The sequence below is a fragment of the Dendrobates tinctorius genome, unplaced genomic scaffold, assembly GCF_039654945.1.
Source record: "Dendrobates tinctorius isolate UK_male_01 unplaced genomic scaffold, ASM3965494v1 ptg000058l, whole genome shotgun sequence".
NCBI classification, from domain to species: domain Eukaryota; kingdom Metazoa; phylum Chordata; class Amphibia; order Anura; family Dendrobatidae; genus Dendrobates; species Dendrobates tinctorius.
Window position 1 is genome coordinate 17,458,099 of NW_027361726.1, and position 27,701 is coordinate 17,485,799.

The 27,701-nt window shown below is 49.2% G+C and overlaps 1 protein-coding gene across 1 annotated transcript in view; it reads left to right on the top strand.

Moving 5' to 3' along the window:
- DICER1 (dicer 1, ribonuclease III) overlaps positions 1-27,701 on the top strand; it is a 96,544-nt gene that overhangs the window by 39,722 nt on the left and 29,121 nt on the right. Inside the window, exons 19-22 of the mRNA XM_073578068.1 lie at positions 4,756-4,938; positions 5,439-5,544; positions 5,633-5,808; positions 7,760-8,417. Coding sequence (XP_073434169.1) covers positions 4,756-4,938; positions 5,439-5,544; positions 5,633-5,808; positions 7,760-8,417 — 1,123 coding nt within the window. The remainder of the gene's footprint in view (positions 1-4,755; positions 4,939-5,438; positions 5,545-5,632; positions 5,809-7,759; positions 8,418-27,701) is intronic.

Consider the following 27,701-nt stretch of genomic DNA (forward strand, 5'->3'; position numbering starts at 1 on the left):
AAATATCTCAGGTTTGCGATTCAGGAAGATCATTACCAGTTCACGGCTCTCCCTTTTGGCCTAGCCTCCGCTCCCCGTGTTTTCACGAAAGTGATGGCGACGGTCATGGCCATCCTTCGATCCAGAGGGATTCTCATCATTCCTTATCTGGACGATCTCTTAATCAAGGGCTCGTCCCGTCAAGACTGTCTCCTAAGTCTTCAGATAACCCTGGATACTCTCGGCCTTTTTCGGATGGTTAGTCAACAAAGAAAAGTCCGTTCTCAGCCCCACTCAGCGTCTGACCTTTTTAGGCATGGAGTTCGACACGAACCTGGCCCGGGTGTTTCTTCCGAGGGAAAAATTTGTGGCTCTGTTCAAAGGGATTCGAGCCCTCAAACGGCCAACGCCCATTCCCCTTCGATTCTGCATGAAAGTTCTGGGGAAGATGGTAGCTTCCTTGGAAGCAGTGCCCTTTGCACAGTTTCACCTTCGTCCTCTTCAGCTGTCCCTCCTTTCAGCCTGGGACAAGACGAGGTCCTTACACCGGCCAATTCTTCTCCCTCTCAAAGTGAGGCAATCCCTCACTTGGTGGACGATGTCTACGTCAGTCCTCCAAGGGAGGTCCTTCCTCCCGCTTCGGTGGCAAGTCATCACCACTGACGCCAGCCTCCTGGGTTGGGGAGCGGTTTTTCATCAGAGGACCGCTCAAGGACACTGGAACCCTCAGGAAGCTCTTCTTCCTATCAATCTGCTCGAGATCAGAGCAATCTTTCTGGCCCTTCTTCGCTGGCAACCCCTTCTCGTCGGCAAGCCGATCCGCATTCAGTCGGACAACGCCACGGCTGTGGCGTACATAAACCATCAGGGCAGTACGCGCAGCCACCATGCCATGTCAGAAGTGGCCAGGATTCTGCGCTGGGCGGAACGTTACGTCCCAGCAATCTCCGCCGTTCACATTCCAGGGGTGGAAAACTGGGCAGCCGACTTTGAGTCGTCAAGGCTTAGCGTCAGGCGAATGGTCTCTCCATCCCTCAGTCTTCGATCAGATATGCAAGCGCTGGGGTTCTCCGGACGTCGACCTCATGGCATCTCGGATGAACCACAAAGTTCCGCGCTTCGTAGCCAGGTCCAGGGACCCTCTAGCCGTCGCTTGCGACGCCCTAGTAATTCCGTGGTCCCAGTTCCAACTCCCTTATCTTTTTCCACCTCTTGCCTTGATCCCAAGAGTGGTCAAGAAGATAAAATCGGAAGGCGTTCCAGTAATTCTTGTGGCTCCAGACTGGCCGAGACGGCCTTGGTATGCGGAACTGGTGAACATGCTCGCGGACGTTCCCTGGAGACTTCCAGTCCGTCCGGATCTTCTCTCGCAAGGCCCCCTTTACCACGAGAATTCTCGGTCTCTGAATTTAACGGCATGGCCGTTGAGGCCGCAATCCTAAGAGAATCAGGTTTTTCCAGCCAGGTGATTCAGACGATGATCAAAGCCAGGAAGCCAGCCTCTTCCCGCATTTACCACAGGTGTTGGAAGGCTTTTTTCCGTTGGTGCGACGATAAAAAAGTTTTTCCAATGGCCTTTTCCATTCCGTCCATACTGGGTTTTCTCCAGTCTGGCTTAGATTCGGGTCTGTCTCTCAGTACCCTGAAGGGCCAGGTTTCTGCCTTGTCTATCCTCTTTCAAAGAGAGCTCGTTTCCTTACCGCAGGTTAAGACGTTCCTCCAAGGAGTCGCTCATGTGGCTCCTCCTCATCATTCACCAATAGAACCGTGGGATCTCAATCTCGTTCTTGGCGCTCTCCAAAAGGCGCCGTTTGAGCCCATCCAGGACATTCCTTTGTCACTTCTGGCATGGAAGGTGACCTTTTTGATCGCCATTACATCCATCAGAAGAGTTTCTGAGTTAGCGGCCTTGTCATGCCGTTCTCCTTATCTGGTGCTCCATCAGGATAAAGTCGTCCTCAGGCCCGTTCCTTCCTTCCTGCCAAAGGTGGTTTCCTCCTTTCACATCAACGAGGATATCGTTCTTCCATCGTTTTGTCCGGCTCCTTCTCACCCTCTTGAGAGGTCACTCCACAAGTTGGATGCTGTTAGAGCCTTGCGTGTCTACCTCGCTAGGACCGCTTCACTTCGTCAATCCGATTCATTGCTGGTCATCTCTGAAGGTCATAGGAAAGGGCTTCCGGCATCCAAATCCACGATCGCTCGCTGGATTCGTTCTACCATTCAGGAAGCATACCGACTTCAGGAAAAACGGCCCCCTCCGGGAGTGAGAGGTCACTCCACCCGGGCTGTGGCAGCTTCGTGGGCCGTTCGACACCAGGCTTCGGCTCTGCAACTTTGCAGGGCCGCGACCTGGTCGTCCTTGCACACATTTGCGAGGTTCTACAGGGTTCATACCCAGGCCTCGTCTGATGCAGTTGTTGGTAGGAAGGTTCTGCAGGCGGCGGTGGCGCACCGGCCGACCTAAGCCTTTCCTGTTCTTTCGTTCCTTATTGCTGTTCCCGCCCTTGGGACTGCTTTGGAACGTCCCATGGTATTCTGTGTCCCCCAATAAGGCGATAAAGAAAGATGGATTTTTGGTTCTTACCGTAAAATCTCTTTCTTGGAGCCTTCATTGGGGGACACAGCACCCTCCCTGTTTAAATTGTACCGTGTTGGGTCTTTGAGTCCCCTGTTGGGTTGGTACATATGTTTAGAGAGTTTCCGTTGCTTCTTCTACTGCTTTCTCACCAACTGAGGTGCCTAGTGCCTGTCGGTGGGTGTATACTGCCGGGGAGGAGCTAATTTTCTTGTTTTGCATAGTGTCGGCCTCCTAGCAGCAGCAGCATACACCCATGGTATTCTGTGTCCCCCAATGAAGGCTCCAAGAAAGAGATTTTATGGTAAGAACCAAAAATCCATCTTTTTCCACTGTCATTCTCCATTCCATCCATTCTTGGTTTCCTCCAATCTGGTTTAGATGCGGCCCTATCCCTCAGTACTCTCAAAGGCCAGGTGTCTGCCCTAGCAATCCTGTACCAGAAGGATCTAGCTTCCTTACCGCAAGTGAAGACTTTTCTCCAAGGAGTCGCCCATGTGGCTCCTCCTCATCATTCTCCGATAGATCCATGGGATCTCAGTCTTGTTCTTGGCGCTCTCCAGAAGGCGCCGTTTGAACCAATCCAGGACATCCCTCTGTCTTTTCTTTCATGGAAGGTGGCTTCTGATCACCATTACCTCCATCAGGAGAGTTTCTGAGCTGGCGGCCTTATCCTGTCGTTCTCCGTACCTTATCCTCCACCAAGATAAGGTTGTTCTCAGGCCAGTTCCTTCCTTCTTTCCAAAAGTGGTATCTCCCTTTCATATTAACGAAGATATCGTCCTTCCATCGTTTTGTCCTGCGCCTGCTCATCCTCTTGAAAAGTCCCTCCACAAACTGGATGTAGTGAGGGCCTTGTGTGTTTACCTTGCCAGGACCGCTTCTTTTCGCCAATCTAATTCCCTGCTGGTCATTTCTGAGGGTCGCCGGAAAGGTCTTCCAGCCTCCAAATCCAGGATTGCTCGCTGGATTCGGTCTACCATCCTGGAAGCCTACCGACTTCAGGAGAAACGGCCCCCTCCGAGAGTGAAAGCCCACTCCACCCGGGCTGTAGGGGGCTTCATGGGCTGTGCGACACCAGGCTTCGGCCTTACAACTTTGCAGGGCCGCGACCTGGTCGTCTTTGCACACCTTTGCGAGGTTCTACAGGGTTCATATCCAGGCCTCGTCTGATGCAGCTCTTGGTAGGAAAGTTCTGCAGGCTGCGGTCGCACACCGGCCGACCTAAGCCCTTCCTTCTGTCGTTCCTTTATTGCTGTTCCCACCCTCGGGACTGCTTTGGAACGTCCCATGGTTATGTGTCCCCAATAAGGCGATAAAGAAAGAGGGATTTTGGGTTCTTACCGTAAAATCTCTTTCTTGGAGCCTTCATTGGGGGACACAGCACCCCCTCCCTGTTTAAGTTGTACCGTGTTGGGTCTTCAAGTCCCTTGTTGGGTTGGTACATATATTCATGGTTTTTGGTTGCTTCTCCTACTGCTTTTTCACCAACTGAGGTGCTTGGTGCCTGTCGGTGGGTGTATACTGCCGGGGAGGAGCTAATTTTCTTGTTTTGCATAGTGTCAGCCTCCTAGCAGCAGCAGCATACACCCCATGGTTATGTGTCCCCCAATGAAGGCTCCAAGAAAGATTTTACGGTAAGAACCCAAAATCCCTCTTTTATGCTTATATTTTTCTCATGCACCACGTTAGACTATTTACCACTGATGCATCACACATCAGATTGCAAAAATATTCATACAAGTTGTAATGTAACAAAATAGGTAAATAGCAAGGGGGTGGAGTGAATACTTTCACAAGCCACTGTAGGTTGGCCGCTATGGGATCTGTGAATATTTGTTCAGCGATGGGTGTCAGGTGCCATTCCCCGACTGGTTTAATATTGATTAACCTGAGAATGGACGTCCTGGACAACCCCTTTAAGGTATCCATTGCAATGGGCCTGTGCAGTCACCCAGCAGCTGTGCCTGTATTAGGTAGATGATCACACATGAGAACCCTTCATTATATTTGTAATTGATCTCTCGCCCTCGTACAGCAGCCGGACTACCACTCCTAGCATTCCCTGACAGCCGCAGGTTGGAGAGCGCTGGTGTAGAGAATCTTTCTGCATCGTGGACTCGTGTCTCCCTCGTGAACAGATTCTGCATCTCCGACTGTGCTTAACCCCCTATTTTTTATTTTTTTTTTCCCTGCAGATATCGCAATTTTGACCAGCCTCATCGGTTCTATGTGGCTGACGTCTACACTGACCTGACTCCACTCAGTAAATTCCCTTCTCCCGAATACGAAACGTTCGCTGAATATTATAAAACAAAGTACAACCTCGACCTGACGAACCTCAACCAACCGCTCCTGGACGTGGACCACACCTCGTCGCGGTACGTATAAGGCCCGCTGAGCGGCTCGTGGGGTCACACTAACTGAGCCATGAAGGGGATCATAGCGTCCATCATTTTTTCCGATTTCTGGGACCCTTACAAGCCTCTGGCTTTAATACTCATGTAGCTGATGTTTCAGTCTAGATTTACCTTTTTCTTGGCACATTTCCCATTTGTGATTCTGACAAATGTAAGAAACGGCAGCCGGGTGATATTTACTTGAATTTCTTCTCTAAATAGTAAACTGGCATGAAGGAGGCGTTGGTAATGAAACTTCAGTATTGGTGGGGTCCCAAAGTTTGGACCTCGACAATCGTGAAGTGATGGCAGATCCTTGAGATGGGAAGGGAAATACCTTTTGCTTAACAGTAAAAGAGGAAAGCATTAGGAAGAACTGTTAAAGGTCCAGATGTTTCCTTTCAGTGACAGCAAGTGAGGTATTGCATTAACCCTTCACTGCACTATACACAATGAGCCATCTTTCCCCCTTCCCCCGATAGCCTGAACCTGCTGACTCCGCGGCACCTGAACCAGAAGGGGAAGGCTCTTCCTTTAAGCAGCGCAGAAAAGCGTAAAGCAAAGTGGGAAAGTTTACAGAACAAGCAGGTACGTGTCCAGCGCGTTCCTGAGCGTGCAGAGCGCTGCGCAGTGGATCCTTTCCACTTATGAACGCGTCTCCTCTCGTGTTCATTAGATCCTGGTTCCAGAACTTTGTGCCATTCATCCGATCCCTGCATCGTTGTGGAGGAAGGCGGTGTGCCTGCCGAGCATCCTGTACCGCATGCACTGTCTGCTGACCGCCGAGGAGCTGAGAGCCCAGACGGCCATCGATGCTGGCGTCGGAGTCCAGTCCCTTCCCGAGGACTTCCGGTAATATCTTTTCATCTTCACAGAGCCACTACTAAAAGTATGGCACTGTGCTCGTCTAATATTGACAACGGGGAGTCCGGCAGACTCTCCAGTCAGTAGATAGAGGGGACATTCAGACCTCTGTCGTCTGATATTGATAGGCCTCAGTTTTGTAGAATTGGAACACCCCTTTAAAATGTAAAGAGGCGCGTGTCACTGGAATGACAGAGCGGATTAATGGGGCATCTGCCATCTGCATCTGGTCCTACGTCAAAGGTTGTGACTGTCATTTATGTGGCTTCAACAAATATGAACCTAGCACTCAACTTAAAGGTATTTGTAAGACGGTTTATTGTAGTACACGAAAAAAGACGTTTCGGTCAATGTGACCTTCTTCAGTTACGTGTGGTATATAGATTGTGTAGAGCTTATAGGCATCTATCAGAAAGGACGATGGTGCTTTAGGCATTGAGGAGAATGATCTCTCTAAGGTAATGAGCTTGTCAGTATATAGGAGAGGGGCAAACATGCCTCCAGATGCGGAGTCCAGGATGGCCGGTGGACACCGCATCTGGAGGCATGTTTGCCCCTCTCCTATATACTGAAAATCTGAAGCACTGCTGTGTATAGCACAAGGGAATGAAGATCACTGCTTCAAGTCTCCTAAGATGACTCCTAAATAAAGTAAAAAGTATGAAGTTTTTAAAAATATGGAAAAAAAAAATGTTCAAATCACCCCCACCCACTTTATCCCTATTAAAAATAAAAAATACACATATTTGGTATCGCCGCTTTCAGAATTGTCCTATCTGTCAAAAGTAAATTGATCTGGTCTCAGTAAACTATGTAAAGAGAAAAAACATCAAAACTCTACAATTAGGTTTTTTTGCCTGCTTCATGATTGCACTAAAATGCAATAAGAGGTGGTCAAAACATCGTATCTATCCCAGCATGGTATCGATAATGACTCCAGCACAGGGTGCACAAAATAAACCCTCACCCAGCCTCAGATCCCAAAAAAATGGAAACGCTATGGGTCTTGGAAAATGGCGACATAATCTAAAATATTTTTGCATAGTTTTTTTTTTTTCTTCACAAATTAAATTAAAAAAAATAAACCTTTTCATGTTTGGTGTCTGTGTACTCGTACTGACCTGGGGAATCCTGTTGCCGGGTCAGTTTTAACATTTAATGAACGATGTAAATAAAAAAGGAAAAAAAAAAACACTATTGTGGAATTGCGCTTTTGTTGCAATTTAACACTTGGATTTTTTTACCCTTCTTCCAGTGCACTGTATGGTAAAATCAATGGTAACATTCAAAACTAGAACTCATCCCGCAAAAAAACAAGCCCTCAAACGGCTACAGTGGGGAAAAAAGTATTTAGTCAGCCACCAATTGTGCAAGTTCTCCCACTTAAAAAGATGAGAGAGGCCTGTAATTGACATCATAGGTAGACAACTATGAGAGTCAAAATGAGAAAACAAATCCAGAAAATCACCTTGTCTGATTTGGCAAGATTTATTTTTTGCAAATTATAGTGGAAAATAAGTATTTGGTCACCTAAAAACATGCAAGATTTATGGCTCTCACAGACCTGTAACAACTTTAAGAGGCTTCGCTGTCCTCCACTAATTACCTGTAGTAATGACACCTGTTTGAACTGGTCATCCATATAAAAGACCCACAACCTCAAACAGTCACACTCCAAACTTCACTATGGTGAAGACCAAAGAGCCGTCGAAGGACACCAGAAACAAAATTTTAGCACTGCACCAGGTTGGGAAGACTGAATCTGAAAACTGAAAGAAGGGGTTAATTCAGCGCCATTTCTGATTCTACAGTGAAGTGCTGCTGCTTCTAATTTAGATGCTTATCTCGGCTGATACATTGTTACAAGCCACAGTTGTGCCAGGGTACCACAAGGTCCAGCTGCTAAATAAACAAATATTTTGTTTTCCCTCTTTTGCAGATATCCTAATTTGGATTTTGGGTGGAAAAGGTCCATCGATAGCAAAACATTCATCTCGAACCTCAACCCTTCGACGTCCGACGCTTTGGCTGCAAACCATGAGCTTGGTGCCAAACTAGAGGCTTCTGCAGAAAACCGTGACCAAATGTCTGTGAAGTGTCCAGCACCCTGTGCCCCCAGCAACCACCAGGGGCCGACTGATCCAGGGGCCATCAATGGCGTCTCCTGTAACGGTCTCACTAATGGTGACGGTTGCCCAGAGAAGCGATTGACTTGCTGCAAACAACTACCTGTTCAATCCTCTACCTCATTAACCCTTGAGACTTTACCTAGCAAGAAACAAACCGCGGCCAACAGCGAATGTACTGTGAGCGACCATACCAAACCTACCTCAGGTGGGAGCCCCGGCCCCTCGGCCAGCACAGAAGCTGCAAAGTGCGAACACGGGACTTCCAAAGGGCACTCGTCCAAGACTCTGGGGCCAAACCCTGGTCTCATTCTGCAGGCCCTGACCTTGTCCAACGCCAGCGACGGCTTCAACCTGGAGCGTCTGGAGATGTTGGGCGACTCCTTCCTGAAACACGGCATCACCACCTACCTGTACTGCACCTACCCCGACGCTCACGAGGGCCGACTGTCCTATATGAGGAGCAAAAAGGTTGGTGCAATTCTCATGAAATATCAAAAGCGATGCCACTTTGGAAATAATCTTGATTAAAAAGTTTCCCATAGGCAGATACTGCAGTCATGGGCGGCTTTGGTCCCCCTGTCCCTGCTTTTAGGCGCACGACAATTAGGACTTCAGGAAGGTCCTGCTGTTTATATATAAAGTTGGAAAGGTGGAAAGAAGCAATTTCACCACTTTGTTTTTTAGGTTTTATTTTTCATCGTTCATTATGTGATTAAAAATGACCCAGCACTAAGATTCTCCTGGACAAATTGATTTTTTTTTTTTTGTGTGGATTTCAAACATTTGAAAATTGTTAAAACTAAATTAATGCCTCATTTCTTTATCGCTTTATTGGAGGACACAGGTAACCATGGGTGTATTCTGCTGTGGCTATGAGGCTGACACTATGCAAATAAAGGAAAATAGCTCCTCCTCAGCAGTATACACCCACTGACAGGCACAAAGCACCTCAGTGTAAGGAGGCGAACCTGTCTGGATCTGATCCCAGCACTGCATTTTCCCTTGCAGGTTCCCTGTTTGTGTTTATTAATCTTTTCCCTTTGTTTTTCAGGTTCATCTCTTGGGGGGTAACGTCTCCCCCTGTTTTCCCGTACGTTTGCGACCAAGAGAGCAGTGTGGTGTCACCCACATAGCCCACTCTCGGACCCACAGGCAGGACTTTATCCCCTGTCACTCTTAAGGGTGTTTCAGGGTGATTCCCAGTGGCCAGTCCTTGCCTTTTTCCCACCTCACCCCTCTCGTCGGAGAGGGCTGAGAGGAAGACAGTAGTCACCAGCGGTGGCCTCCCACCTTCTGTGTGGGAAGGAGAATCCCTGTTTCCAGCGACCCTCTCCCACCTGAGTGCTCCGCATGTGATCCTCATCTGCGAAGAGGAACCGTGGACTCACCTTGCGGGTAATGTTTCCTTCCCCCGCAGCTGCATAGGCAGGACCCGTCACATTTCCATTCCTTAACAAGGGACAGGGCGGCTTTAAGCACTACTTTCTCTAGTCATCTCCCACGACAGCAGCATCAGAGGATGTCTCCCCTCCCTAATGGGGGACGGGAAACACAAAAGAGGTTAAATATCCCTACCCTTTCTACAACCACCAGTGTTTTCCTGTCCCCTTTGGGGCTTGAAGAGGTTCCTGGATGGTGCTGCCATGGCCGGAGATCTGGAGCACCTTAAAGCCTGCCTATTCTATGCCAGGCAGCCGAGGTCGGGGGCTCCACTCTCCTCCTCCAGGGGCTGCTCCCGTCTCCATGTTGCATGTGACTCCTGCGCCTCCTCGGAGGGGTAACATGTGGCCGGGGTCTTCCTGCAGCTCCCCGGTGTCGTCCTCTCTCCACACCGGCTGATTTTGGAGTTCACACGCATCGGAAGTGACGTCGACCCGAACTTCCGGTCTACTTCCTGGTGCATTCCACGCTGGAAGGCACTCTCTGCCGGCCTATGTCGGCTTGCTCTGGAGTGGCCACCATGGTTGGGGCGTCCCTTCAGGGTTCCCCCTGTTGGATCTAGGGGAGGAGGAGCACAGAAAATCACGCTGGGACCTCGATTGCATAAATCCTGGTCGGGGGGATGCCTCCAGGTAAGGCCTATTGTCTATGTCCCTCTGTGACTGGTGACAGACTGACCAAATGGATGGCGACAAACCCTCCCTGTCTGCTTCTGCAGAGCCCAATGTTCACCCTCCTACTGCAAGTAATGGATGAAGGTCCCTTGTTGTCCGGGTTATAGCCTCATGGGTGACTTAGTATACCTTTCTCTCTCTCTTAGGGAGACAAGGTCCCTGCCTCTAAAAAGGGTAAGGTGCCCAGCCGCAAGTGTGGTGTATGTGCTTCCAGGCTTCCCTCCACATATAAAAAGCTTTGCCAGCCCTTCACGGATGATGTGTTGCGTGCCGAGTAGCACTCTCTACTGGACAGCATTAAAACCCTCATCAAACAGGAAGTTCAATCCTCTGGCTGCTTCTTCCCAGTACCACAACCCCCTCCTAAGAAAAGGAGGCTGGCACCTGTGGAATCTGATTCGGACTCGGGCGAAGTCCATACCTCTGGTTCAGAGGATATTTGCGAGAATGAGGGTTCCACTTCCACCCCCAAGTCCGATAATAAAAAATATTATTTCTCTTCCAAAGATATGGAAGAATTGATTAGTATGGTGAGAAGAACCATGGGAGTTGAGGAGGAGGAAGTGAGATACTCTGTGCAGGATGAGATGTTTGGGGAGCTGAAATCTAAAAAACAAGAAAGGGTTTCCTATACACAAGAATATTCAAAACCTTATCCTTCATGAATAGGGCCTTCCTGAGAAAGGATTTAGCATCCCGTCAGAGTGAAAAAAAAATCGCTTTTTATGGGATATCCCTAAAGTGGATGTGTAGGTGTCCAGGGTGGCAAAAAGGCGGCTCTTTCTTTCGTAGACTCGTCCCAGCTCAAAGATCCCATGGATCGTAAAATCGAGAGCTTGCTAAGAAAGTTCTGGGGCAACTCAAATCTGCTTAAACCGAACGTGGCCTCAACGTGTCGCCTGGTCTCTATTCTGCTGGTTGCGTACGTTAGAAGACCACCTTACCCAGGGGACTTCTAGGCAGAAGATACTTGACTCTTTTCCCCTCCTTCAGAAAGCAACAGGGTTCCTTGCTGATGCTTCTGCTCAGTCCGTCCGGGTAGCGGCAAGATCTGCAGTCCACTCCAATTCAACTAGGAGAGCACTGTTGCTAATGTCACGGGGTGGAGACTTTACCTCCAAGACTAAGCTGTGCACGAATCCCTTTCAGGGACATTGTTTTCGGTCTAGCTCTCTGCGAAATCCTAGAAAAAGCTACGGAGAAAAATCACTTCCCGAGCAGAAATACCCTAGGAAACGTTTTTTTCGCCCCTCCCGTGATCAGTCTTCCCACAGGGAATCAAAAGGGAAAGGCAAAACAGGCCGTTGGAGTTATCCAAAGGGTGGTATGGGCAAAAACATCCTTGTCCCCGCCACCAGCAAATCCCTGACAGACAAACAATGACTGATCTCCGGTCGGGGGTTGACTCTCGGGTTTCCTCGCTCAGTGGCAATCCATCTTCACAAACCAATGGGTTTCCGTACCATGCAGGACGGATTGAAACTAGAATTCGAGAGTCTTCCCCCTCAATACCTGAGAACTACCTCACTGCAGTCGCCATACCTTCAAGAGTCCTTGCTCTTAGATCTCCAAGGTCTACTTTAATTAGAGGTGATTTTTTCGAGTACCACAACAGGAGGTAGGCAGAAGCCACTATTCTCGCCTGTTCCTGGTAAAGAAACCCTCAGGGAAACACAGTGATATCATAAATCTGAAGCCCTTGAACCGAGTGATCAAGTGCAGACAACTCAAAATGGAGTCGATCAAAACGGCAATCCCGCTCATTGGACTGAAATGGGTAATGGCCACACTAGATCTGAAAGATGCCTATTATCATGTGCCCGTCCATCCAAACCACAGGAAGTTCCTCAGATTTGCCGTTTCCCGTGGTCACCAGGTCAGCCATTACCAGTTCAATGTCCTACCATTCGGCATTTCATCAGCACCGCGGGTATTTAACAAGATTTTGGCAGAAGCTGTAATCTTCATTCGACGTCAGGGGGTTTGCATCATTCCATATCTAGACTACTTTCTCATCGCACCATCTATCCATCGTCTGAATCTAGATGTGGTGAGAACCCTGGAGATCCCAAAATTGGAGAAGTTGGATCTTCACCCTTCTTAAAGGAAGAAATTCCTGGGAACCCTGTTAGATTCAGGGAAGAGAACATCTTTCTTGCCCAAGGATTGTCAGCTCGATCTGGTTCAGAGGATCTTCTGGTTTAGAGATCAGAGGGCTCCTACCCCTGAGGGATTCAATGTCTATCATGGGATCACTGATGTCGTGCATCCAGGGAGTCTCCGGGGCTCAAGCCCTTGCACGAGTCCTTCAGTCCCATGTTCTGTTGTCTTCAAGGAAGCATCAAAATGAGCTGACCAGGAGAGTTTCCCTTCCCGGTCATGTGAAGGTTTCTCCTTCATGGTGGCTACACTACCAAAACCTTTAGCGGGGAGTATGCTGGGACCAACTTCCCCTGAAGATACTCAATTCAGATGCCAGTCGGAGAGGCTGGGGTGCCATGGTGGAGAGAACTCACTTCCAGGGCTTGTGGACCCCAGACATCAGATCCAGCTCCTCAAACCTGAGGGAGCTGAAGGCAGTAGAGGCGGCGTTGAAAGCAGCATCCACACTCATTGACGGTCATCACATACGTGTCTATTCTGACAACATGACCACAGTGGCCTATTTATTCAGTTCTCAGGACGGAATAAGGGCAAGAAGGTGACTAAAAATACGATTGCTAATTGGATCAAGCAAGCTATCTGGCATATTCATTGCAGAATTTTTCTCCTCCTGCATCACTGAAAGCTTATTCTACTCATAAAGTATCAACATCATGGGAAGAGAGACGGAACGCATCTTCTGAGCAGATATGCAGAGCCGCCACCTGGTCATCTGTCCATACGTTCAACAGGCACTACAGACTAAGTTTTAATAGGGATTTAACATTTGGCAGATGAGTTCTGCAGACTGTTATCCCTCCCTAAGAAATTAGTTGTTGGTATTACTCTGATGCTGCTGTTGTGGAAGGTGACTAGAGAAAATAGAATTAGTCTTACCGGTAATTCGGTTTCTAGGAACCTTCCATGACAGCACTAATTTCCCTCCCTATCTGATGATTTTATTGGATGATTCCTGCACGTTGGTTGTAACTATATATGCTAGTGTGTCCAGAAAAAATACTGGTGGTTGTAGGAAGGGGAGGGGTATTTAACCTCTTCTGTGTTTCCTGTCCCCCATTAGGGTGGGGAGACATCCTCCGATGCTGCTGTCGTGGAAGGTTCCTAGAATTAGTCTTTCTGGTAATTCGGTTTCTATTTTTTTGCAACCGCGGCCATTTCCCAGTGTCCGTTCCCAGGCTTGCCTTTCATCCCTGACAGCACCCCTATCGAGCGCGTCTCTGATTTTCCTGGCCATTCCCTATCGAGTGCTTGAATTTTGCGCTCTTTCTGGGCCTCGATGGGTCACAGTTTCTGCTCTTACCATTCCATGCCCCCCACTTTGCGCTCGTCTTTTCGGCGCTTTTTTCTCCCCTATCGGCGCTCCCTCTCCCGGCCGGGACACGCCCCCCTGTGATTCTCCAATCAGAGGGGCGATTTCTGTTTCGGCCTGCAGATCCTCCGGGCTGTCCACACCCCCAAGCACGTCAGCCAATTGGATGCAGTCTTTCGTTTTCACCGGCCGGTGCCTTAGCCACGCCCACCGCTTCGCAGCATGCTTGCTGTGTCCGCATTGCAAATGCCATCTTGGATCTTGTGCCACAGCAGATCGCGCGTCCTGAGACACTTTGTCCTGCCTTCTCCTGCGCATTTGGCATCAGACCTTGCTGCATCTACCTGCAGACATCTGACAAAGGGGGACAAGGCTAACCTAACAGTCATCTGCTGTTCATCGCTGGCATCGGGTAGGCTCTGCCCTCTCTTTTTCCTTGCATCTGTCGCACTATATAGCCCTTTTCATCAGTATCCCCAAGGCTCGACTTATGCCCAACTCTGCAGGGGCTTCTCGTCCTCCCTCTAAGCCCACTATGATTCATTATGCCTGTGCCCGCTGCAAAAGAAAGTGGTCTTTAGGTCAGCCTTCCCCTTTCTGCCTGTCCTGCAGCCCTTCCACCATGTCCTCCCCACAGGAGCACTCTACCGCCTGGAATGAGAGCACACCCCTCCCTCCGGAGTGGGCTGTTGCCATGTCAGTCGGTCTTTGACCTGTCTAAAGTATTGCAGTCCCTGGTCTAGGTCCTGGAATGTCTTCCACATCTATCTGCCGCCACCAGTGCTCCGAACGCCTCACAGTGATTCGCACGCACCTGACCACGACGTTCGCAGGGACAGATCGGGTACAAAGCCTAGGAAGCGGGCTCTTTCTAGCTCCTCATCCAGTTCCCCGGGTCCCTCTGCATCATCCAGGATGCCCTCCTCTCCCCTATGCCCCCTGTTCGGAGGCGGCTTTTGGGTCTGATGTGGAATCCCAGTCTGAGTATGATTCAGACCAGTCCTCAAAAATGCAGGCTATAGTAGATGGACCTGGCGGTTTCTCGCTTGTCTTCCAAGACAGTTCTGTCTCTACCAGATGGTGCATCTCTTAAGGACGCTACGGGCAGACAGATCAAATATTTGGCTAAATCAGCCTTTGAAGCAGCTGGCACCTCCCTCTGCCCCAGCTTCGCTTCCACCTGGTTGGCAAAGTCCAAAAATGCTTCGCCAGGGCATGCTAGTGGCAGCTCCTCTGGACGAAATGGCAGATTTGGCAGACCAGCTTGCCCACGCCGGCAAGTATCTTCTGACTGCTTCTTTGAATGCGGCCGGTTGTTCGCAAGGGATAATTGCAACATCATTGCTATACGCCGCATCCTTTGGTTGAAGGCGTGGAATGCAGATCCACCCTCAAAGTCTCTCACTAACCTGGCCTTTCATGGTTCTAGGCTTTTTGGGTCCAAACTAGATCCAGATCATTTCGGACACTACCAAGGGGAAAGTACCTCTCTTCTCAGTCCAGGCCTAAACGTCCTTGCAATAGCAAAGGGCCCCTGCCTTTTCGTTCGTTTTGACCCTTCTCTTCAGGGACTTCCTCCCAGCAGGATCGCTCTTCTGCCCCAGGAGAAAGGAAAAAACCATCCTTCAAACCTGCACCTCACTGGAATATCTCCAGGGTGGGAGGCCGGCTTCATCTCTTTAGGGACACATGGTTGTCAGTGGTCGACAATTTTTCTCCCCCCCCCAGGAAGATGTTTCCTTCTGTCTCGCCCGCCAAGACTCCCATCTCAGGCCCCAGGGGTTCTTCAGGCCGTCTCCTCCCTTCTACGCACAAAACTAATTGTACCTGTTCCGTGGAACGATCGATTTTCAGGGTTCTACTTCAATCTTTTTTTAGTCCTGAAGAAAGACTGATAGCTCCTTCCGATTTTGGCCCTCAAGCAGTTGAACCGCCACGTTCGGATTCGTCATTTCAGGATGGAGTCTCTATGCTCGGTGATCACCTCCATGGAACTGGGAGAAGTTCTTTGTTCCGTATACACTCAGGATGCTCATCTTCACATTCCTCTTTGAGTTCAGCATCAAGGATTCCTTTGGTTCGCGATCTAGGAGGATCGTTATCAGTCCACGGCTCTTCCTATCGGTCTGGCCTCTACCCAGAGTGTTCAATAAGGTTATGGCAGCAGTCATGGCCATCCATCACTCTAAAGGGGTTCTTATCATTCCTTACGCTCAGGAAGCCGCTCTCCCGATCAATCTTCTGGAGATCAGGGCGGTCTTACTCGCCCTTCTCCACTGGCAGTCCCTCCTCGCCCTTCTCCACTGGCAGTCCCTCCTCGCAGGCAAGCTGGTCTGCATTCAATCGGCAACACCACGTTGTGGCTTACATAAATCATCAAGGCGGTACTTGCAGCAAGCAGATTATGACAGAGGTGACAAGGATTCTGCGATGGGTGGAACGTCACGTCTTTGCCATATCAGAAATTCACATTCCGGGAGTGGGAAAAATGGGCTGCCGATTTTCTGAGCCGTCAGGGTCTCGCATTGGGTGAGTGGTCTCTCAGCCCGCCGTCTTCAACCAGATTTGCCAGCGATGGGGCACCCCGGATGTCGACCTGATGGCATCTCGCATGAAGCACAAGGTTGCTCAGTTCGTAGCCAGGTCTCGGGATCCACTAGCCATCGGTTGCAATGCTCTAGTAATCCTGAGGTTTCAATTCCAACTGCCTTATCTCTTTCCGCCTCTCCTTGATTCTGAGGGTCGTGAAAAAGATAAAGGCAGAAGGAATCCCCATAATCCTGATAGCGCCGGATTGGCCAAGACTGGCCTGGTACGCAGAGCTGGTGAACATGCTAATGGACACTCCCTGGAAGCATCCAGACTGTCCAGATCTTTTCACAAGGCCCCCTCTTCCACCAGAGTTCAGTATCTGAGTTTAATGGCATGGCTGTTGAGGCTGCAGTTCTGAGGGAGGGTGGTTTTTCCCACCAGGTCATTCAGACCATGATTAGGGTGAGAAAACAAGCATCCTCGTGTATCTACCACAGATATTGGAAGGCCTTCTTCCGGTGGTGTGAGAACAATTTGTTTCCTATGTTCTTTTCCCTTCCTTCCATCCTTGGTTTTCTCCAAGCTGGTCTTGACTCTGGTCTATCGCTCAGTACTCTTAAGGGACACGTTTCCGCTCTGTTCTTGTCCAGAGAGAACTGGCTTCTCGTCCCCAGGTAAAGACCTCTCTTCAAGGTGTCGCCCACCTATCACCTCCTTATCGTCTTCCGATAGACCCATGGGATCTTAATCTCGTTCTGGGTGCCCTCCAGCACACACCACCTTTGAGCCCATTCAAGATATTTCGTTTTCTCTCCTGTCATGGAAAGTTGCCGCCTTAGTCGCCATTACGTCCATCAGGAGGGTTTCCGAGTTAGCGTCATTATCCTGTCGTTCTCCGATCCTGATTTTACATCAGGACAAGGTGGTCTTCAGAACCGTTCCTTATTTCTCACCTAAGGTGCTCTCTTCGTTTCACATCAACTAATACATTGTCCTTCGTTCTCTATATCCCTCTCCGGTCCATTCCCTGGAGAATTCCTTCCACAAGCTGGATTTAGTCAGAGCTATTCGAATCTACCTTTCAATGTCTGCTTCCTTTCGTCAATCCAATTCCCTATTTGTCATCTCTGAAGGTGGTCGTAAGGGGCTCCCAGCTTCTAAGTCCACTATTGCCTGTTGGATTCGTTTGCAAATTTTGGAGGCATACCGCTTTCAGGACAAACGGCCTCCTCCGGGAGTGAGGGCTCACTCCACCCGGGCTGTGGGGGCCTCCTGGGTTGTTCGTCACCAGGCGTCGGCCTTACAGATTTGCAAGGCCGTGACCTGGTCATCTTTGCACGCCTTTGCGAGGTTTTACGGGGTTCATACCCATGCCTCGTCTGATGCAGGCCTGGGTAGAAAGGTGCTGCAGGCGGTGGTTACGCACCGACCAACCTAAGTCCATTTTCGTTAGATTCTTTCTGTTCCCACTCTTGGGACTGCTTTGGGATGTCCCATGGTTACCTGTGTCCCCCAATGAAGCGGTAAAGAAAGAGGGATTTTTGGTACCGTATAATCTTTCTTGGAGCCTTCATTGAGGGACACAGCACCCTCCATGACTTTGTACTGTTTTTAGGCCTATGTGCCTTTGTTGTTGCGTTGGTGCATATGTTGAGTTTTTGGTTGCTTCTCCTACTGCTTTAACTCTGAGGTGCTATATGCCTGTCAGTGGGTGTATACTGCTGAGGAGGAGCTATTTTCCTTTTTTGCCTAGTGTCAGCCTCCTAGCGACAGCAGCATATAGCATGTAGTCCATTCAGCGCATAGCGTTGACGGACTGCGTTAACGCTACTCCCTCGTTAAGCAATCGCGCTAGCACAGATGAAGCAGTGACGGACCCTTGGACGCTGCAGACCGCGTCGGAGGGTCCGTCGCAGAATGACGGCACATCGCTAACGCATGCCGCTTATGACCTGCGTTAGTGATGCGCTCGTCTATGGGTGCATTAACACATCCGTTACATAGCGTTAATGCCGCTATGTAACGGATGCGTTAAACGCAGCACCTGAACGCTATGTGAACCCAGCATAACAAAAAAAAGTTTTAACCCCTTTCTGCCATCTAATGTACTATTCCGTCCATGTGACCTGTGCTTCACTTCCCATGGATGGCGATTGGCCGCGCTCATGGATTATCACAGTTGACACCCGGCACTAAGTGCCAAGAGCGGTCACAGACCGATCCCAGCATTTTAACCCCCGGAACACTGTGATCAAACAAGATTGCAGTGTTCCGGTGCCGGCAGAGTGGCTGACAGCCCCTCTGTCTTTGGATCGGAGACCCCGCGGCTATGGTAACCCGTCGTTGTGATGACATCCGGGTTACCAGAGCTGAGAAACTTACTATCATGCGCAGTGCATGTCAGGAAGTCTCTCAGGTCAGTGTGCAGAATGTGCAGCGTTGGCAGCTTATATGGCATGCAGATGCTGCTTCATCTGTATGCTATATAAGCGATTAGTCTGCACAAAATGTGTCCCATAGTGGGACTAAGCGTAAAAGTAAGACTAAAGTTAAAGAAAAAAATTTAAATTGTCAAAATATTTTTTAAAAAATATAAATTTATATCAATAAATACATTTTTGAATGAGAAAAAATCTAAACAATAAAAGTACACATTTGGTATTGCCGCGTCCGTAACGACCCGACCTTTAAAATTGTCCCACTAGTTAAGCCCTTTAGTGAACACCATAAAAAAGGCAAAAAAAAATGCTTTATCATACCTCCGAACAAAAGTGGAATAACATGCGATCAAAAAGACGGATATAAATAAACATGGTACCGCTGAAGACGTAATCTTGTCCCGCAAAAAACGAGCCGCCAATACAGCTCCATCACCGGAAAAATAAAGGTTATAGCGCTCAGAATAAAGCGATGCAAAAATTATTTTTTATATAAAAGTTTTTGTTGTATAAAAGCGCCAAAACATAAAAAAATTAAATGAGGTATCACTGTAATCGTACTAACCCGAAGAATAAAACCGCTTTATCAATTTTACCACATGCGGAATGGTATAAACGCCCTCTCCCCCCCCCACCCCCCCCAAAAAAAAAAAAAAAAAAAGAAATTAATGAATTGCTGGTTTTTGTTCATTCTGCCTCCCAAAAATCGTAATAAAAAGCGATCAAAAAAATGTCATGTGGCCGAAAATGGCACCAATAAGAGCTTTAGCTCGACCCGCAAAAAACAAGCCCTCACATGACTCTGTGGTCAAAAATATGGAAAATTTATAGCTCTCAAAGTGTGGTGATGCAAAAACTATTTTTTGCAATAAAAAGAGTCTTTTAGCGTATGACAGCTGCCAAACATAAAAACCCGCTATAACGCCTCTTTCACACGTCCTGATATTTCCAGTACTGGAGATGTCAGTACACGTGCGGCATCAGTACCACATGGACGAGTGCCAGGGAAGAAGTAAGCTCTGTTCCCCGGCGCCGGGTGCTGAACACTGCTCTCATCATTCTCCCCTGCTCTGCCTGCGATCGGCGTTAGCAGGGGAGAATGCGTTACATTTAACCCCTTAACAACCGCTGATATGCCTTTTAACGGCGTCTCTTAAGGGTACTTAAACCACAGCGCCGCTTTTTAACGGCGCTGAGGTTTAGGGTTATAGCGCCCCCCAGCATCAGAATTTCTCCGGGGTCTCGGTTGCCGGGGGTAGCCGAGACCCCAGAGAACATAATTCGGGTCGGTTTTTACCGACCCGGGTGTTGCGATCGCCGTTATTAACGGTATGACGGAGACCACAAAAAAAAGTCTGATCGCACATCAGAGGAGAGAGCAATGGGGTCCCCCGATCACCCCAAGGCACCCCCCGATACCTCTGTTGTCCCTGCAGGAGCCCCCTGAAGTCCCCCGGGCCGCCAGCTTCTTCCTGGAGAAAATGGTGGGCACATGCGCAGTGCGCCCGCTGAGATCTGCCGGCTGGCACTCAGCACCAACAGACTTTTTTTCTATTGCTTCATTTTAATCACTGTGATAGACCCTATCACAGTGATCAAAATAAAAATAATAGTAAATCAAACCCTGCTTTATCACCCCCTTAGTTAGGGAACAATAATAAAATAAAAGTATTTCCATTTTCCCAGTAGGGTTAGAGTTGGGCTAAAGTTAAGGTTAGGGTTGGGACTAAAGTTGGGGCTATTGTTGGAGTTGGGGTTAGGGTTGGGGCTAGAGTTAGAATTATAAGGTTTCCACTGTTTAGGCACATCAGGGGCTCTCCAAACGCGACATGGCATCCGCTCTCAATTCCAGCCAATGTTGCATTGAAAAGTCAAACGGCGCTCCTTCTCTTCCGAGCTCTGCCATGCACCCAAACAGTGGTTCCCCCCACATATGGGGCAGCGTATTCAGGACAAATTGGACAACAACTTTTGGGGTCCAATTTGTCCTGTAACCCTTAGGAATATATAAAATTGGGGGCGAAAAGATCATTTTTTAGAAAAAAATGATTTTTTATTTTTACCGCTGTACGTTACAAACTTCTGTGAAGCACTTGGGGGTTCAAAGTGCTCACCCCACACCTAGATAAGTTCCTTAGGGTTCTAGTTTCCAAAATTGTGTCACTTGTGGTGGGTTCCCACTGTTTAGGCACATCAGGAGCTCTTCAAACGCGACATGGTGTCCAATCTCAATTCCAGCCAATTTTGCATTGAAAAGTCAAACGGCGCTCCTTCCGAGGTCTGCCATGAGCCCAAACAGTGGTTTACCCCCACATATGGGGTATCATCATACTCAGGACAAAATTGCACAATTCTTGGGCTCCAATTTCTCCTGTTACCCTTGGTAAAATAAAAAAAAAATTAGATCTGAAGTAAAAAAAAAATTGTGAAAAAAAGTTAAATGTTCATATTTTTTTTTTTTTTTTTTTAACATTCCAAAAAAAATTCCTGTGAAGCACCTGAAGGGTTAATAAACTTCTTGAATGTGGTTTTGAGCACCTTCAGGGGTGCAGTTTTTAGAATGCTGGGTATTTTCTATCTTATACGCCCCTCAAATTGACTTCAAATGTGATGTGGTCTCCAAAAAAAATGGTGTTGTAAAAATGAGAAATCGCTGTTTAACTTTTAACCCTTATAACTTCCAAACTTTTTGGTTCCAAAATTGTGCTGATGTAAAGTAAACATGTGGGAAATGTTAATTAAGTATTTTGTGTGTCATATCTCTGTGATTTAAGGGCATGAAAAGTCAAAGTTGGAAAATTGCGAAATTTTCGCCAAATTTCCGTTTTTTTCACAAACGCAAGTAATATCAAAGAAATTTTACCACTAACATGAAGTACAAGATGTCATGAGAAAACCTTGTCCGAATTACCTGGATCCATGGAAGCGTTCAAGAGTTATTACCTCATAAAGGGACAGTGGTCAGAATTGTAAAAATTGGCCGGGTCATTAACATGCAAACCACCCTTCGGGGTAAAGGGATTAAAATATATATTTAAAAAAAAAAAGAAAGGTCAACTCACACTCCTTTTTGCACTAAAAATAAAGCAATTAAAAATAAAAAAACACATATTTGGCATTATTGCTTTCAGAAATGTCCAATCTATCAAGATATAATAAAAATTAACCCAATCAGTAAATGACGTAAGGAGAAAAAAAAAAATCAAACTCCAGAATTACGTTTTTTGGCCGACGCAACATTTCAATAAAATGCAATAAGAGGCGATCAAAACATTGTATTTTCCCCAAGATAGTATCAATAACCTCCAGCACAGGGCACAAAAATTATCTAACCCAAACATATCGATAAAACGTCCGCTCAAGAAGCAAAAAATAAGCAGTCACCCAGCCCCAGATATCGAGAAATGAAAATGTTATAGGTCTTGAAAAATTGCAACAAAAGCATTTTTCTCGTTCGCCTTATTGGGGGACACAGAGACCATGGGTGTATGCTGCTGCCACTAGGAGGCTGACACTATGCAAAAAAAGGTTAGCTCCTCCTCCGCAGTGTACACCCCACCGACCGGCAGGGATTTCCTCAGTTTAGCTTAGTGTCAGTAGGAGGTGGACACGGGTCTTTCATTAGACCCATATCTACCTCGTCGTGCGTCGTTCCTTTACGGAGGGATACAGAGTGAACAGTCACATCTGTACTCCCACATGGAGTCTGCGAGTACGGCGTGTATTGCCACCCCGTATCCTTGCAGTTCTCCGCGACAGGACCAGCAGCCCAGACGGACGCCGACACCAAGACGTGCCAGCGACTCCAGGGGTCCTTGTCGCCAGTCTCCCACCCACTCGCCTACCAGAGCCTGTCGGTTGGAGGAGACACAGGAGCTCTTCAATCCAGGTAATGGATCGGGGATGGGTGAGTATGGCCTTTTTTATTTTACCTGGCTGCCCATTCCCGACGGACAGGGGGTCCTCTTCATTGGCACAGGGATGCGGGCGCTGCGGTTCTCCGCAGCCACCCTACGGGCACATCATCCTTATATTGCTGCCCTCCGCTCTTCCCCTTCCCTCCCCCCTTTCTGGGGACAGAGAGCACAGGGCCTCTCCCTCCCCTTCTTCCATGCTGGGAAGCGGCTTCCAGCGGCGTCGTCCTTGTCCCGACCTCCGCGCCGACCCCCTGCTGACAGGCGGCCGCCGCAATTAATTTAGGCCCCGGCTTCTGTTCGGGCCTACCGCAGCGTCGCGGCCACGACCCCCGCCCCTTTCTTCTAAGCGGGCTTTTCTCCCGCTCTCCCCAGGCCCTCCCCCCCGCCTTTCCTTCTCCTGCTCAGCCTTTTATGGCCAGAGGGCAGCGATTGGGTAACCCTGCGGCGAGCTCCGCCCTTCCCCTTCTCCTGGACGCTTGCTTCTCTACAGGCAGGCACCATCTTCACAGCCTGTCAGCCGGACGCACATCTCCGCATGATCCGAGCCAGAAAGACATCATCTTCCAAGATCTACTACCGTACTTGGAAGGCCTATTTCACTTGGTGTGAGACCAATGACATCGCGCCCATGTACTTTTCGCTCCCTTCAGTCCTAGCCTTTCTCTAGGCAGGATTGGAAGCGGGGCTTGCCCTCAGTTCCTTGAAGGGGCAAGTTTCGGCGCTGTCCATTTTCTTTCAGAGGACGTTGGCTTCCCGTCCTCAAGTCAAGACCTTTCTTCAGGGCGTGGCTCACACGGTTCCGCCGTACAGGGCGCCCGTGGATCCATGGGATCTTAATCTGGTTCTTGAGGTTCTGCAAGGTTCTCCCTTTGAACCTCTCAGGGAAGTTTCCCTTTCTCTTCTTTCTTGGAAGGTGGCCTTTCTGGTGGCCATCACCTCCGTCCGGCGCATGTCGGTATTGGCAGTTTTTTCTTGCCGCTCTCCCTTTCTGGTGCTTCACCAGGATAAGGTAGTTCTGCGGCCTCCGCCCTCCTTCCTTCCGAAGGTGGTGTCCTCGTTTCACCTCAATGAGGATATCGTGCTACCGTCCTTCTGTCCGAGTCCAACTCATCCCCGAGAGCGGTCTTTGAACAAGCTGGACCTTGTTAGGACAATAAGAGTCTATCTGTCTAGGACGGCTTCCTTGCGAAAGACAGAGTCTCTTTTCATTATTCCAGATGGGGCGCGGAAAGGTCTCCCGGCGTCAAAGGCCACTATTGCTCGCTGGATCAGATCGGCAATTTTGGAAGCCTACCGAGTTAAGAGTCGCGTAGCCCCTCCGGGGATCAGGGCCCACTCTACTCGGGCGGTGGGTGCCTCCTGGGCGGTACGCCACAGAGCTTCCGCGCTGCAGCTTTGCAAAGCTGCAACATGGTCATCGGTTCACACGTTTGTGAAATTCTACAGAGTCCACACCTACGCTTCGGCGGACGCCAGCCTAGGTAGAAGGATTCTGCAGGCCACTGTGGTGAGTCCGCTGGCCTGATGGAAGTTTGTTTCCCACCCCAGGGACTGCTTTTGGACGTCCCATGGTCTCTGTGTCCCCCAATAAGGCGAACGAGAAAACAGGATTTTTGGGTTGCTTACCGTAAAATCTGTTTCTCGGAGCCTTCATTGGGGGACACAGCACCCTCCCATGTTCTACAGCTCCTGTTCTTACTTTGGTTGAATGGTTACAGTTGAGTTGTTTGTTCTGTTTTCAATCTATTCTGTTACTTCTACTGCTTTCTCACTAACTGAGGAAATCCCTGCCGGTCGGTGGGGTGTACACTGCGGAGGAGGAGCTAACCTTTTTTTGCATAGTGTCAGCCTCCTAGTGGCAGCAGCATACACCCATGGTCTCTGTGTCCCCCAATGAAGGCTCCGAGAAACAGATTTTATGGTAAGCAACCCAAAAATCCTGTTTTTTTTATACATATTTCTGAATTATTTTTTCACTACTTACCAAAGTATATCTATAGGATTGTTTTTAATCTGTGCGTTTGCACTGATCTGAGGAATCGTATCACCAGGTGAGTTTTACCATATAGTGAATATGGTAACTAAAAAACAAAATTGCACTTTTCCCTTCACCCATGACAGCACCACCTGAGAGAGGGATCCGCCCCGCCAGGACAGGAACCTACTGAGACATAAGGGGCGGCACCTCTCCCCCGCTTCAGTTGGGTTCCTGTCCTGGAAGGAATCCCACTGTGGCGGTGCCTGTCATGGGCGAAGAGAAAAGATAAAGACCCAGGCCCGTCCCGGCGCGGGAAGAACAGGTAGCTTACCTGTAGCGCCGGCCGTCGGGTCCTGGAAGCGCAGTCCCCGGGGTCCCTGGGGCTCCGGGTTCGTGCGGGCGTGGATGGGATCCCGGTGGCTCCGGGAAGCCCCCACCGCGCCGCCCTCCCCTCGCGCACGCCGCATCTCGATCCCCGTGGTAGGGGAGAGACGCTGGCGTCTTCCGGCCGCTGACGTCAGCGGCGCTTGGAATGCTGGGTGCGCCGGCTGACGTCAGCAGAGGGCGACGGTGTAATGGCGCCGGGTGCGACGCCGGCCGGCTTTCTGAAGCGCTGGGCCGGCGGTCGCAGGGGGGAGGGGAGGAAGACGCTCACCAGGCGGAGGCATGCAATTTAAAAGGGGAAAGACAGCTGTAGATCGGCGGTGCAAGATGGAGTCCGAGCAGGAACGTTCAGCGTCCCTGCCTCCCTCACAGCCCTCTGGCAGAAAGCATGGAAGCCATTCAAGCAGCAGTCGCCCCAGCCGCAGGTCGGGGCACTCCTCAAGGTCCAAAGAGCACGGGTCAGGTGCTCCGACGCAGCCTCCAAATCCGGTACCCTTGATTACGGGTGGTGAGTGATCTTCGTGAATGTCAGCAGTATATTAATAGGGGGTTTTTCTATTGTATGCTTCACCCTGTAGGAAAGGCCCAGAAAAGCAGGAAGCAAGAAGAACAATAGGGATTGTGCTATATGTAAATCTCCCCTAGCAAGAGACTGGCAAAAAGATCTCTGTGCTTCGTGCATTCAGCGGACTATGGCGGAGGAAGCGCCTAGTTTCGCAGCCAATCTAATATCTGCCCTCAGGTCAGAAATGGAAGGCTCAATTAAGTCCTTATTGAAAAAAGGGAAAAAAAGCAGGAAGGATTTCCCTAGTTCCCCCTCAGATTCCGCATCAGTATCATCTCAGGCGGAAAAATCATCCTCCTCAGACTCCTCAGATAGTGACACAGGGGGAAAGCCATGTTTTCCTGTAGAAGATACAGATGCCCTCCTAAAGGCCATTAGAACCACAATGGGCCTACAGGAAGAAAGGGCGGCTAAAACCCTAGAGGACGTCATGTTTGGGGGGCTTCAGGAGAGGAAAAAACGAACCTTTCCAGTAAACGCGAAAATCCAGGCGCTTATTGAGAAGGAGTGGAAAAAGCCTGAAAAATCGGGGGCCCTTCCATCCACCTCTAAGAGACGATACCCCTTTGAATACAAGGATACGGAAATATGGGACAAAGTCCCAAAAATAGATGCAGCGGTGTCCAGGTCTTCCAAAAGGTCGGCCCTGCCCTTGGAAGACGCCAGGGGTTCTTAGAGACCCGCTAGACAAAAAAGCGGACTCATATTTGAGGCACGCATGGGAAGCGACAGCAGGAGGTCTTAAGCCGGCGATAGCGGGCACCTGCACGGCACGCTCCCTCATGATCTGGCTGCAGCAGTTAGAAGAGAAGCTGGCGTCAAGGGTCCCAAGAGAGAAGATCTTATCAGACATGTATCTCTTGCACGGGGCAGCGGCTTTTCTGGCAGATACCTTGGCGGACTCTATGCGATTGACAGCCAGAGCAGCGTCACTATCAAATGCTGCTAGACGCGCGTTATGGCTTAAGGGCTGTCCGGGTGACCTTCAGTCCAAGGCCAAATTGTGCTCTCTCCCCTGCGATGGCCGATTCCTGTTCGGCAAGAACTTGGACGATATTCTGGAGAAAGCAGGCGATAAGAAAAAAGGCTTCCCCAGATTCCCTATGGATCAGAGGAGACAGCCCTTTCGGAGGGGGAGATTCAATAGAGGGCGTCCTCCCGCTGACAGAAGAAGATGGGAGGATAAAAAGAAGAAAGAATCAGGGTTTATGTTTGGTGGAGGCACCTCCACCTCCAAAAAGTCACCACAGTGACGCCAGTATTCCAGTAGGAGCGAGATTGGCACTCTTTTTCCAGGCCTGGGAAAAGATCTCCTCCAACACCTGGATTCTGAGCATCCTAAAAGAAGGCCTGAAAATCCCCTTTATTCGTCAGCCAAAATCCGTGGTCGTCATCACACCTATCAGGAAGATGACCGAAGAACAACTGGCCTTAGAAACAGAAATCCTGAGCCTGATAGACAAGCGGGTACTGTCCGAGGTGCCACGCTTACAGGAAGGAAAGGGGTTTTATTCACCCCTTTTCCTAATAAAAAAACCGGATCAGTCGTTCAGGACAATCATAAATCTCAGACGCCTCAATCTACGGATAAAGAACCCGACCTTCAAGATGGAATCAGTAACTACGGCAGTGAAGCTGCTACATCAAGATTGCTTCATGGCCGTAGTCGATTTAAAGGATGCGTATTACCACATCCCTATCCATCCAGATTACCAGAAATACCTGAGGGTAGCGCTTTATATTCAGGGCACACTAAGGCACTTTCAGTTCAGGGCTCTTCCGTTTGGCATATCCATAGCCCCGAGGGTCTTCACCAAGGTCATAGCGGAAGTGACAGCCTTTCTCCGGATTCACGATACGGTCATAATACCATACCTGGACGATTTTCTTATAGTGGGCAGTTCAGAGGACCACTGTACAGCACAGCTGACTCAGGTGATCAACACCTTGCAAGAGTTAGGGTGGATAGTCAATTTCAAAAAATTACAACCCCTAAAGAAACAGACCTTCCTGGGATTTATACTGGACTCAGAAAGGCAAGAGTGTCTGCTCCCAGAGTCCAAGATAGAGAAGGTGCAAAATCTGGCCTTGGCGGGCCGAAACCAACCATGTATGACATTAAGAAAAGCAATGTCCCTGCTAGGTACCCTAACATCCTGTATTCCGGCGGTCAGGTGGGCTCAGTTTCACACCCGGCAACTCCAGGGGGAGATACTAAGAGCACAAAGATCGCTAAGAGGGCGTTTGGAAGGAAAGCTGGAGCTTTCCTTAAAAACCAGAGACTCTCTCAACTGGTGGTTGAACGAGACAAATCTGACCTTAGGAATACCATGGGACAGACAGGCGACAGAT